Source organism: Danio rerio, chromosome 2 (genome assembly GCF_049306965.1).
Source record: "Danio rerio strain Tuebingen ecotype United States chromosome 2, GRCz12tu, whole genome shotgun sequence".
Taxonomy (NCBI): Eukaryota; Metazoa; Chordata; class Actinopteri; order Cypriniformes; family Danionidae; genus Danio; species Danio rerio.
In genome coordinates, this window is record NC_133177.1 from 55,232,501 (window position 1) to 55,245,375 (window position 12,875).

The 12,875-nt window shown below is 36.5% G+C and overlaps 1 protein-coding gene across 1 annotated transcript in view; it reads left to right on the forward strand.

The window, feature by feature from the left end:
* acvr2bb (activin A receptor type 2Bb) overlaps positions 1-12,608 on the forward strand; it is a 44,267-nt gene extending 31,659 nt beyond the window's left edge. Inside the window, exons 8-11 of the mRNA XM_002667580.8 lie at positions 2,103-2,217; positions 6,704-6,842; positions 8,640-8,770; positions 9,834-12,608. Of these exons, the coding sequence (XP_002667626.1) occupies positions 2,103-2,217; positions 6,704-6,842; positions 8,640-8,770; positions 9,834-10,037 (589 nt within the window). The 3' untranslated portion in view covers positions 10,038-12,608. The remainder of the gene's footprint in view (positions 1-2,102; positions 2,218-6,703; positions 6,843-8,639; positions 8,771-9,833) is intronic.
* Positions 12,609-12,875: the final 267 nt, after the last annotated feature.

Below are 12,875 nucleotides of genomic sequence, written 5' to 3' on the forward strand. Positions count from 1 at the left end.
GTTAATGCAGGCCGACAGAGACAGCGCGCAGAAGTATAAATGCACAGCCACGCGCGTTGCATGCGCCGTGGGTTACGCCGGTCACCTGACGCAGAAGTATAAATCAGGCTTGACACAGAAGAAGAGGAGGAGAGGAAGTTCACTTGCTCGTTGTTCATATCTATGCTTGTTGTTAAAGTTACTGGTGACTCGGAACAAGAATAGATGGTTCAAGCAGCAGCTCCAGCTCTAGCGATGAAGAAATTATTATTGGTCACGAGCAATGAGCAGCTCCACGTTCATATCGCCTCTGGGCATCTTCTTCAATGTGCACTCGCATTGACAGTTTAGCGCTTGAGCGCCTCCAAGTGCTGTTTACTGTAACTTCCGCAGCTCCGTGCACGTGAACAAAAGTGCCGATCTGATTGGTGGAGAAGGTTTTTACGTGGTGCGTCAAAACAAAAAAAAACAAGCATGAGGTGTTTTTTTTTTTTTTTTAAATGATGCTTTTGCGCCTGCCATTAAGCACGTTTGTGTGCACGATCACATTGACGCCCCTTATTTAGTCAAGGCGTTAACCGTCAGCAGAAAACGCAAGCAAAAAATGTCTCCGTGAGCACGGGCACTTAGACCTTAGACTTAGACTTTTTTTCTTCAGTGAGGTGCCTTTAAGTGTGTAATTTTCACCACTATAAGGTGTGTTCACAAAACACAAAGGTGTATTTTGATGACAGTAGCTGCGTCCCAAATCGCATACTTATGCACTATTCTACGCCAATTTGTGGTATTAATAGTGTAAGTAGTGTGTTCACACTGAAAACTAATTAGATGGATGATGCACTCATTCAACAGGTAAAATGAAGTGTGTAATGGTGGACACTTCACTCACTCAATGACCACAGCTTTGCTCGCTTTGCAGAAGGGGCGGAGCTATCAGGCGCACATGTTGAATAATTTTATTGACTTTGGATGGTGAAAGCAAAATTCTGCCATGAGAGTGATAATAGCGCGTCCCGATAGTAAATGCGTTTATACTCACGGCAGGTATTATTTGATAGTTTGGTCGTTTATTTCACTGATTTGGCAACCGTCAAACGTCATCAGGGAAACAGTTCGAATTTCCGCTTGGTAAAAAACATCAGTGCTCCATTTGGGACGACACTACAGTCACATACTATGCTGCTGAGTGTGTAAGTGCGCAAGTACATAGTGCATGGGTGCATAGTGTATACTGTGCCATTTGAGACGCAGCTAGTGTAATTTTCACCACTAGAGGGTGTGTTCACAAAACACAAAGGTGTATTTTGATAGTGTAATTTTCACCACTTGAGAGCGTGTATTCACGACAAAGGAGTATATTGATGACTGTGACTGAGTGTGTAATTTTCACCACTAGAGGGCATATATTACCTTTTTATGTAAAATCAAACCAGAAATAGAGGTTGTCGTTTCATTGGCATTACTGCAAAGAATTCACCCCATCTGACTAGTTAAAATTGCTTCTTCTTTTTTTTTTTTGTAATAATTCAATGAAACAAATCTCACACGCTATTCCTTCATGCAAGATTTTTTGCAGATTTTATGGTTCTTGGCGATTAGTATAATATATATTGTTAATGGTCACTTGTTCATTGAGATTAAAAATAAGCACTCATAAACAAGTGGAAATCAATCCTTGTGCTTCCTGATGATACACCGAGGTCTTATGAAATAAACTAGTTGGTCTGTGTTGGAAATTGAACATTATTTACAATAATATAAGCTTCAACGTACATCCTGGCTAACAATTTCCGGCGTGCGCACAAGTGTAGTGAGAGCAAGTTTCTGGTCACTTGATGACGCATACGTGGACACACACTCAGAGATGAGTTCATTGATTTGGACATGTTTGTATGCGTTTCATTTTACTCTCAAAAATGGGTGAACATTATATGAATCACCAAGAATCACGGATTCAGCTAAAAATCTTCCTTAGTGTTCTACTGAATAAAACTTTGGTGAGTAAATGAACTGTATGTTTCAGTTTTTGGATGAACATTTAAAAGAAGTAGGGATGAGCAGATTAGAGATGTTCTTTGGTGCCACTGTAAGCTATGCGTGATTTTGAGCTTTGTGTTTTGCAGGGATTTTAAGAGTAAGAACGTGCTGCTAAAGATGGATTTAACAGCAGTGATTGCAGACTTCGGGTTGGCGGTGCGCTTTGAGCCTGGGAAACCACCTGGAGATACACACGGCCAGGTACAAACCGATGAAAACAAGCTTTCAACTACTTGTATATTTATTTGACCATGCAGATTATCGGGTTTTATCTGTCTTAAAAGTGCTGTGAAGTGCTTTAAATTGGGAGTTTTGGTTTTAACACCCCTCTGCCCATAAGAGTGGTCTAGCTCAAGCGCATCAAATAAAAAGCAAATGAGAAAAGTCTTGAAGGGGGCAGGGCATGTCAGATACTAGAGAGCATCTGATTGGTCTGAAGATTTGATTAGAAACCTAGATATGAGGTGACAAAATGTTGAACCATTTAGATGGAAGTGACAAACTGCAAGCTTTGGATGTTTATACTTCTTATAAATGTCCTTAAGCCTAACATACTGATACTAAGGCCGTACTCACACTAGGTACAGTTGCCTCGAACCGGGCCAAAGCACGCTTGTCCCCCCTCCCGTCTCCCCCGACGGCCCGCGCTCACACCATATCGGGCCTCGGCACGCTTACGTCATCGCTACTGCGCTGTTTAGAAGCGCTCTCTATGGCAAACCTTTTAAGCATTTAAATCTTTGTTCTGGCTCCATAAATATATTTAGAGATATCTCTAATTATATTTTGACTAGTCATAATTATAATTCGACTAGTCAGAATAACAATTAGAGATATCTGCAATTGTACTAGTACGAAATCAGATTGGAGATATCTGCAAATATATTATGACTAGTCATATTCCTCCATTGACTTCCATTGAAAAATATTTGCAGATATCTCTAAATGAGTTTTGACTAGTCACAATTGTAATTAGAGATATCTCTAAATGAATTTTGACTAGTCATAATTATAATTCGACTAGTCAGAATAACAATTAGAGATATCTGCAATTACAATTGTACTAGTACGAAATCAGATTGGAGATGTCTGCAAATATATTATGACTAGTCATATTCCTCCATTGACTTCCATTGAAAAATATTTGCAGATATCTCTAAATGAGTTTTGACTAGTCACAATTGTAATTAGAGATATATCTGAGTTTTTTACTAGTCATAATACATTTGGAGATATCTTTGATTCGTCATATTTAGAGATATTTACAAATATATTTGAAGATATCTCTAATTAATTTACTAATAGTTGAATTACAGTTGTAGATATCTTGAATTGGATTTTTGACGAGTCAAAACTCAGTTAGAGATATCTGCAAATATTTTTCAATGGAAGTCAATGGAGGAATATGACTAGTCATAATATATTTGCAGACATCTCCAATCTGATTTCATACTAGTACAATTGTAATTGCAGATATCTCTAATTGTCATTCTGACTAGTCGAATTATAATTATGACTAGTCAAAATATAATTAGAGATATCTCTAAATATATTTATGGATAGTCAGAACAAGGTTTAAATGCTAAAACGGCTTGCCATACGCTCTCACTCAGCAGCACAGTGGAGATTTCTCTAGTTATATCGTTTCAGTCGTTTGATATGCCGTCAAATATTTCGCCAAACAGTCCTTAGGGATGCGGGGACACGCAGTCAGATATTTCACCGGACAGATCCGCCACTTTCATAAACGATCATAAAGTCCTCGTGCTGCAGAAATGAGGAGGTCTGCTGAAGGCGCGCAGCTGTCGTGCTGTGAGGAGTTCTCGTCTTTAATAAACTACGGCAGTTTGCGATCACTGAACAGTAAAAATTATTAATAAATCCATATGAAACAGCCCCTTAAAAGTCACGTCTCGCATTCGGTTTCGGGCTTTGGTGCGTTTTGCGCTCACACACACAAAAGCCCAAGTGATCCGCGCTCAGGCACACCTCTCCCAACCGGGCCAGGGCCGGCCAAGTGAACCGTGCTTGAGCCCGATTCAGCGCACTCACACTTCTCAAACGATCCGGGAAACGGGCCTGGGCACGGTACGGATGGCATAGTGTGAGTAGGCCCTAACATCTGAACTTTTTTTCATTTCGCGGGACCTTTAAACAGTGCTCTTAGTAAAGTGCCTGGGATTTTCTTCATTTCAATTTTAAAGCATCTGAGCACATTTGAGATCAAATCTCATTTGCTTGAAATATCTATAAATTGTTAACACAAAAAAACAGCATATATGACACATTTTGATTGCTTTGAGTCAGCGTTCATAAATGTAAATATTGAACTATTTTTGGTTTAAATCTTTTTTTAATATTTTTGATTGATTGACATTGATTAGCTACTAATAAATACCACAACAGATACTAAAATAACACTTGTCCATAACTTTTTATTTATTTTTACTGATACGGGATGAATTTTGTACATTTATTGACATTTTTAATGGCGTAAAATATATTGTTTTTGGAGGCAACACTTTTGCAGTTGGAATTCAAGCCTTCATCAAAGAAATGCAACATAGCATTAAAAATAAATGACATTTTATAAACCCATTGATGACATTTTAACAGTAAAAAAAAAGGAATAATTGTAGTCTAAATGAAGGCAAAGTTTTTGCAATTGGAGGCAGAAACATTTATTGGTATGTACAAATTTTATTTATTTTCTTTGTAAATTTCCCGTCCACAAATGTAAATTTACCACTTCCAATCCATTTTTTGGAACAAATTTGTCTATTTGCAATCGCGTTTGAATTATCAGAATTTATGCATCTACATTGTAAATGCAATTGCAAATACTTGCAATTGCATTTAAAAAATTGTCTGGGATATCCTTCCATGTTTATTAGTATTAGATGCTTTGAAAATCACATTTAATAGATATTACATTTGTAATTTATTTGTAAATTCAATAAAAACTTGTCAAAGTTTTTGATCAGCATGTGACATATCCAGTGCTTTAAATAACACGAACTGATTGCTTGCCAACTCATTGTTTCACTCTCAAGCTTGATTTAATAATAATATTAATAATATTTCCTTACATTTTATATAGCGCTTTTCTGGACACTCAAAGTGCTTTACACATTTTTGGGTGGGAATCATCCACCACCAGTGTGCAGCATCCACCTGGATGACGCGACAGCAGCCATAATGCACTAGACCAGTGGTTCTCAAACTGGTACGTGTACCACTAGTGGTACACAGAGGAATCGCTGAATAATTAAAGTAAAAAAATGAACACACCTTTAACCCTTTGACGAGCATGATAACAATAATGTGATCAGTAAATTGATTTTAATAGACTAAACCTTTTATTTTATTTTCAAATTTCTAATGTTTGTTATGTATTCTATCATTTGAAGCAAATTTCCTTCCCATTTTTGGCACGGGTGTTGGGGGCATATCCCGTATTTTTATATCCCAATGTTGACGGGTATAATCCCTTGCTTTTCTGACACACATAGCCTACTCTAACCTGCAGTAATAAGATCAAATTTCTAATTTAAATATATAAAGCCAATTCATATATTTAAAATACAAGGTAAATTTTAGATTTCAAAGATACTTTTATAAATAAGTCGTATGCATGCATCATATATATTAAAATGTTATATATACATATATGATGACATATAGCCTATATTTATTTGGTCTAAGGAACATTTCCAGGATTTAATGAATAGGCTACTTTATGATAATACTTTACATTTAACTACAGCAGTTTTCTTCTTACTTTTTAAGAAAAGTGCCATCTTTAATGAACTTTTAAAAGCACATTTTAATTTAAACGTTGACGTTTAATTTATTTTTACCTGTAAGCACAGTACAGTGTTAATGTTCAAACTATTTATAATGTTTAAAGTGGCTGACAATAATAACTATTTATAATAAGAAGAAATAATCTGTAATAACACCTACTACGCTACTGTATTTCAATACCAGTCATTATGGTGGTACTTTGAGAGACGATGTTTTTTTGAGGGGGTACTTGGTGAAAAAAGTTTGAGAACCACTGCACTAGACCACACACCACACAACAGCTGATTGGTGGAGAGGAGATGGAGGGATGAAGACAATTATGATATGGGGATGGTTAGGAGGCTGTGACGTACAGAGGTCAGTGGGCAAATTTGCCCAGGATGCCGTCCAAATATAGTGCCTGGGATTTTTAACGACCACAGAGAGTCAGGACCTCTGTTTAACATCTCATCTAAAAGACGGCACTCACTGAACAGTATAGAGTCCCCATCAATATACTAGGGCGTTAGTACGCACACAGAGCACAGGTTGGGCGCCCCTTGCTGGCCTCTCTAACACCACTTCCGGCAGAAACCTAGCTTTCCCATGTGGTCTCCCATCCAGGTACTGACCGGGCGCAGCCCTGCTTAGCTTCAGTGGAGGCGACCATGTGACAGTTGCAGAGCTAGTTGCCAGAGAAATCACTCTGCAGAAATGTCTCAAACTTTATCTGTAAATGTATTGAATTTATTGATTGGTTGTTTGATTGATCACCTGCACTTACCATTTTCACATGAGGAAGTGTTTGTGTGTAAAACAAAATGCTAAATTGTCTCCACACTGGACTAGGATGTGATGAGATGAATAGTGATGCCTCATTGTGTTTGTGTGTTTTCTGCAGGTGGGAACGCGGCGTTATATGGCTCCAGAGGTGCTGGAAGGAGCCATTAACTTCCAGAGGGACTCTTTCCTGAGGATCGACATGTATGCTCTGGGACTGGTGCTGTGGGAGCTGGTGTCTCGCTGCACTGCTTCTGATGGTCAGTTCACACAAACACACAGCTTTCTTCACAGCGTGTGCGCAACACCCAAAGCCCAAAGTTTACTTAGTTTCTTTATGCACAGCTAATTGCTCAGGTTTACCCTGTTTGTTGGAGTACAAATGCATCATGTTTATTTGATTTTTATTGATTTATTTATTATTTGTATTTATTATTTTTCTATTTATTTAGTTTTTTATTATTTATTTATTTATTAATATTAATATTTTATTATTATTATTTATTGTTTATTTATTTATTTTAATTATTTACTTATTTATTTAATTTTATTTATGAGTTTTATGGCAAATTACAAAAGAAAAAAAGGAAAAACAATTATATTTAAAAAAGTATAGATGGTAACTTAAGCACATACAAGGAATAATAATTTGTCTTAACAACAACTACAATTATACAATCTGTATCACACAATACACTCTACTCTGAACTTAGGAAATGAAAATAATAAATTTTCTTAAACCAGGAGTCGTTTTTATTTGACAAGAAAACATGATCTTGTATATATTTTCATATCCCTGCTGAAAAATCCAGCTTAAACCAGCCTAGGCTGGTTTTAGCTGGTCAACCAGGCTTGTTTTAGAGGGGTTTTGGCCACTTCCAGGCTGGTTTCCAGCCATTTCCAGCCTGGTCTTAGCTGGTTAGGCTGGGATATGACCAGCTAAAACCAACTATGTCCAGCTTAAACCAGGCTGGTCAAGCTGGTTTTTGCTGGATTTAGCTGGATTTAGCTGGTCATTTTCCAGCCTGACCAGCTAAGACCAGGCTGGAAATGGCTGGAAACCAGCCTGGAAGTGGCCAAAACCCCTCTAAAACCAGCCTGGTCGACCAGCTAAAACCAGTCAACCAGCTTAGGCTGGTTTAAGCTGGATTTTTTAGCAGGGAAACTGGTCCCACATGGTCTTAAACTGGTTAGATGAACCTCTAGAACAGGGGTGGCCAACCTTGTTCCTGGAGAGCCACCTTCCTGAGGATTTTAGTTGCTACCCATATCAAACACACCTGAACCAAATAATTAGGACCTGAATACAAAGTGATAATTATAGGCAGGTGCGTTAAATATGGTTGCAACTGAAATCTGCTGGAAGGTGGCTCTCCAGGAACAGGGTTGGCCACCCCTGCTCTAGAAAGTCTATTTTTTTCCGACTTTAGAAAGAAGAGGACATCACAGATCCACTGTATTGGGGTTGGAGTTTTCTGATTCTTCCACCTAAGCAATATTAGTTGTTTGGCAAGGAGCACATCAAAAAGCTGTGCAATCAGCTTGTATCTTTGAAAGATTTTATTGCAAGGGAAAAATCCCAATAATGGCAGTGGGCAGGGGGAGATAGATAAACCCCAAAAACAGATATAGATTTAAAAATAGTGTCCGTATAAACTATATATTGATGTAATGATGTAACCTTATAATGATGTCGTTGTTTCTATGCCAGTTTTTAAATGGTTGCTTCAATAAGATTTTTTCTTGACATTTAAGTATTAAATAAATCAAGTAAAGTATGCATAAATAATGAAGTGCCTATACTTTGCACACCTTTTGTTCACGTACACAAATACATAAGGTATTTTAGCTCTCCACTAGAGTTTTTTTTTTTTTTGTTTTCCCCCCCCCCCCCCAAGTATACCATATGGACACCTAATGGCCTTCTGGATTAAGTTTAACATTATTAAACGGTGTTCTTGTCAAACGGTGTTCACACCATTCAGTATTGTCAAGCTGGTTCTGCTTACTGAGTGTATTGTGTGTTGTATTGCTAACGCTGTGGATGTCTCTCTCAGGTCCTGTAGGTGAGTATCAGCTGCCGTTTGAGGAGGAGGTCGGTCAGCACCCTTCACTGGAGGACCTGCAGGACGCAGTGGTGCACAAGAAGATGCGGCCCGTCTTTAAAGACTGCTGGGTCAAGCATCAGGTGAGAACATGCATCTAAATACACGATTAATGGAAATAATGATCTGAAATGGGCAGATAAAAAATGTTGCATTTTAACTTAATAATGAAAATTTTAACTACTGTTATAATGGAACAATTTATATCATTCTGGGGATAGACCAATATTGCAGCAGTTGGTTTAAAATCTGATGGATCACTCCCTACATTTACATGTAGTTTTGTTTATTGTTTTGTTGCTGATATACAGTTGAGGTCAGAATTATTTGCCCCCTTTTTTATTTTTTTCCCAATTTACTGTTTAACGGAGAGATTTTTTTCAGCACATTTCTAAGCATAACAGTTTTAATAACTCATTTCTAATAACTGATTTGTTTTATCTTTGCTATGATGACAGTAAATAATATTTGACTAGATATTTTAAGACATTTCTTTATAGTTTAAAGTTTTATTTGAAGACTTAACTAAGTTAATTAGGTTAACTAGGCAGTTAAGGGTAGTTAGGCAAGTTATTGTTTAACAGTGTTTTTTTCTGTAGACTATCAAAAACAAAATATAGCTTAAAGGAGCTAATAATGTTGACCTTAAAATGTTTTTATAAAATAAATACATAATTTAATCTAGCCGAAATAAAACAGATAAGACTTTTTTCCAGAAGAAAAAATATTATCAGACATACTATAAAAATCTCCTTGCTCAGTTACACATCCTTTGGGAAATATTGAAAAACATATCCTCAATACCAAAATTATGAGTAGGGACCGATACAGATCCGATCCTGACACTGTGCCATTTTTTGTTTAGTTTTTAAACATAATACAGTTTCTTGTGATAAACTCAAATAATATATTTTCTTTAGAAAATTAACAGACCTATAGGCCTACTGTACATGACAGAAGACACAATCTAACTAAAAACATGATGCTTGCTGTAAACTAGGCTACATTATTTGAGCATTTGTTATGACATTGATCTGATGTGATCCAGCTTTTCTTTCCTTTTTTAATATTAAAATTTCAGAGGAGGGCTAATCATTTTGACTTCAACTGCATGTTTTTTTTTTGTGTGTGTGTGTCTCTGTTCAGGGTTTAAGCCAGTTGTGCGAGACCATCGAGGAGTGCTGGGACCACGACGCCGAAGCTCGACTATCAGCGGGCTGCGTGGAGGAGCGAATCTCCACCATCTCCAAGTCCAACAACACCCTCAACACATCTACCTCCGAGTGCCTGCTCTCCATGCTGACGTCCCACAGCGACACAGACCTGCCGCCCAAAGACTCCAGCACCTGAAAATGTGAACCTCGCTGCTAACCAATCGGATCTCATCTCGCATCCTCCTCTCAACCAATCGGCTTCACCAGCACATCTCGTCTACTGTACTCAAAAACACACACACGACAAAACCTCAAAAACGAAAACCGCGAGAAGACTCTCAGAGAGGGCATTCAGGGGATCGCTTTGACTGCTGGGATTATGAGCACACGTTACCTCATCAGTTTTAACGCCATGTTTTGTTTTTAATGTTGTTCTTTACGTTGCCTTCACTCCATGAATACCTCCATCTGAATGAAACTACGCGAGGATCTGATGACTGTTACACAAACGCAACCCTTCCAAGAGCACACAAACACACAAGGTCCTCTTTGTACTCAGTGAAATTTTAGCGTCGTCCTGGAAAAAATGGATGTTTTTTTTATTTTTTTTTATTTTGATGTGTTGTCGTCTGGAAGATGAAGGCAGCGGGACTGTTACGATTCGAGTTGCCTTTCGGATTGTCGGGATGTCGTTTTTTTTTTTTTTTTTTTTTTTTTTTTTTAAATGTAGCATCCACACACAGTATGTTGAAGTATGTGAAGTGCCATCGGCGTGTGTTGGCGACAAGAGCCGCAGGCGAAGGATTAGCGCCGCGGCCGCTGGCAGGTCTTGTTTCAGTCTCTGCGAAGTGTTCAGGCGCATCAGGAAAGTGTGTGATGTTTATCCACTACAGTACTCAGGTAAACTCTGTGCATGTGATTGTGTGAGCGCTCACTATTAGAGCAATAGTTCTCAGCAGTACGGTGAATATCAGCTGGAAAATCCTGGGTCGTAGCTCATCTTAAAGTCAAAATTGTATTAAAGTAAAGTAAACTTCTTTTTTGCATAGCAGCTCTAATTTAGATAAAAAATTAAGAGGTTGTTCACTAAAATTTATATTTACATACCCTCAAGTGGAAACCATGAGTTTCTTTCTTCTGTAGAACATAAAGGAGGGCATTTGAAGAAACTGAAAATGTGTAACCATTGACTTTCATAGTGGGAAAAACAAATACTATTGAAGTCAATCATTAGATGGTTCCAGCATTCCTCAACATTTCTTTTTTTGTAAATATTGATTAAAGAAAGTCAAACCGGTTTGAAGGGTGAGTAAATTTTAAGTTTTGGGTGAACTATCCCTTTAAAGCAGTGTTTCTCGACAACGTTCTTCCACCAACACTGCATGTTTTGGATGTGTTCTTTGTCTGTCACACCCATCACAGGTCTTTCAGTCTCTGCTAATGAGCTGATGATCTGAATCAGGCGTGTTTGGTGAAGGAGACATGGAAGATGTGCAGAGCTGGTGGTCCTTCATGAATGTGGTTGAGAAACACTGCTTTAAAGCATGCCTTTTTCAAATTGTCATTACCGTAATGCAAAACAAGTGCTTTAATTATAAATTTAGTTACAAATTTACAAATTATTAAATATGTATTTTTCCATAATGATCAAGCAACAATTTCTCCAACAAATTAGCGTTAGCACTTTGTAAAACTTCGTCCCAACTTTATGTTTTGTAAATGGCTGCTTTAAATTTAAACGCTGATCATAAAAGTATCTTAAATATATATCCGGTGAGTTAAAATGTTGCAGTTTTGGAGAAAATTAAGCTCTTTCTCACATTAGCATTGCCACAGTGAGAAAAGTCCTACAACGAATTAATTTTTGTTCGAAATGTAAGTTTTATTTTTGCATTATGGTAATGAGAACAATACGCTGAAACATCTAAAAAAATATCATATTTTAAAACGTTACAAAAATATCTTAAATTAGGCTTCATTCTCTTATAAAAATGATTGTCTTGTTGCTGAATTAATTTTGTCGCTATTAAGCAATCATTTTCACGCTCAGATTATCATTACCGCAATGTGATAAATGACATGAAAAGTTTGTGTTTACAGATTTAAATAAACGATGTGCAACAAAATATAACTTTAAATAAAACAACCATTTTTATCCCCAATTTATAATTACAATAATTCTAAATCAAACCTTAAAATAAATTACATTTCTACAATTTAAACCGTTTTCTATGCTTTACAGTAATAACAATGTGCTGAAATGCCATGAAATGTAAAAACAAAACATTATAATGGCCCTAAAATAGGCTTTGTTCTTCATGGAATATTTCATTTAGCATAAAGGTTTGTTTGGCTTGTTTCAGAAATAATTTGGTAATAATAAGCAGTCATTTTTATCATCAAATTATCATTACCGCGAAAAACAGTGCTTTTTTAATAGCAGATTAAAATAAATTATGTACAACAAAAACTTATTTCAAATAAAGCAAACATTTTCATCCTTAAATGATCATTACCGTAATGCCTAAAATAAATCTACAGTTTTGTTTTTACAGTTGTTGTTTTTTTCATGCTTTACAGAAACAGAAATTGTGCTGAAATGTAATTAAATATATACAAAAAATATTTTTCTTTTAAATCTGTTAAAAGGATCATTTCCTCAATGTGAAAAACCAATGCTGCAATGCTCCTTTTTTGATAGCAGATTTAAATAAAATTTTGTACAACAAAAACTCATTCTAAATTAACCAACCATTTTCATCCCCAATTTGTCATGACAATAATTCTACAGTAATTAAGCAGTTATTTTTGTTGCAAAATAATCATTAACGCAATGTGAAAAACCAGTGCTGCAATGATTTCTTTATTAAAATGGCAGATCTAAGTAAATTATTTACAACAAAAACAAATTTTAACTAAAGCAAGCATTTTCATCCTTATATACACACACACGCATACATATACCATATACACACACACACACACACACACACACACATATATATATATATATATATATATATATATATATATA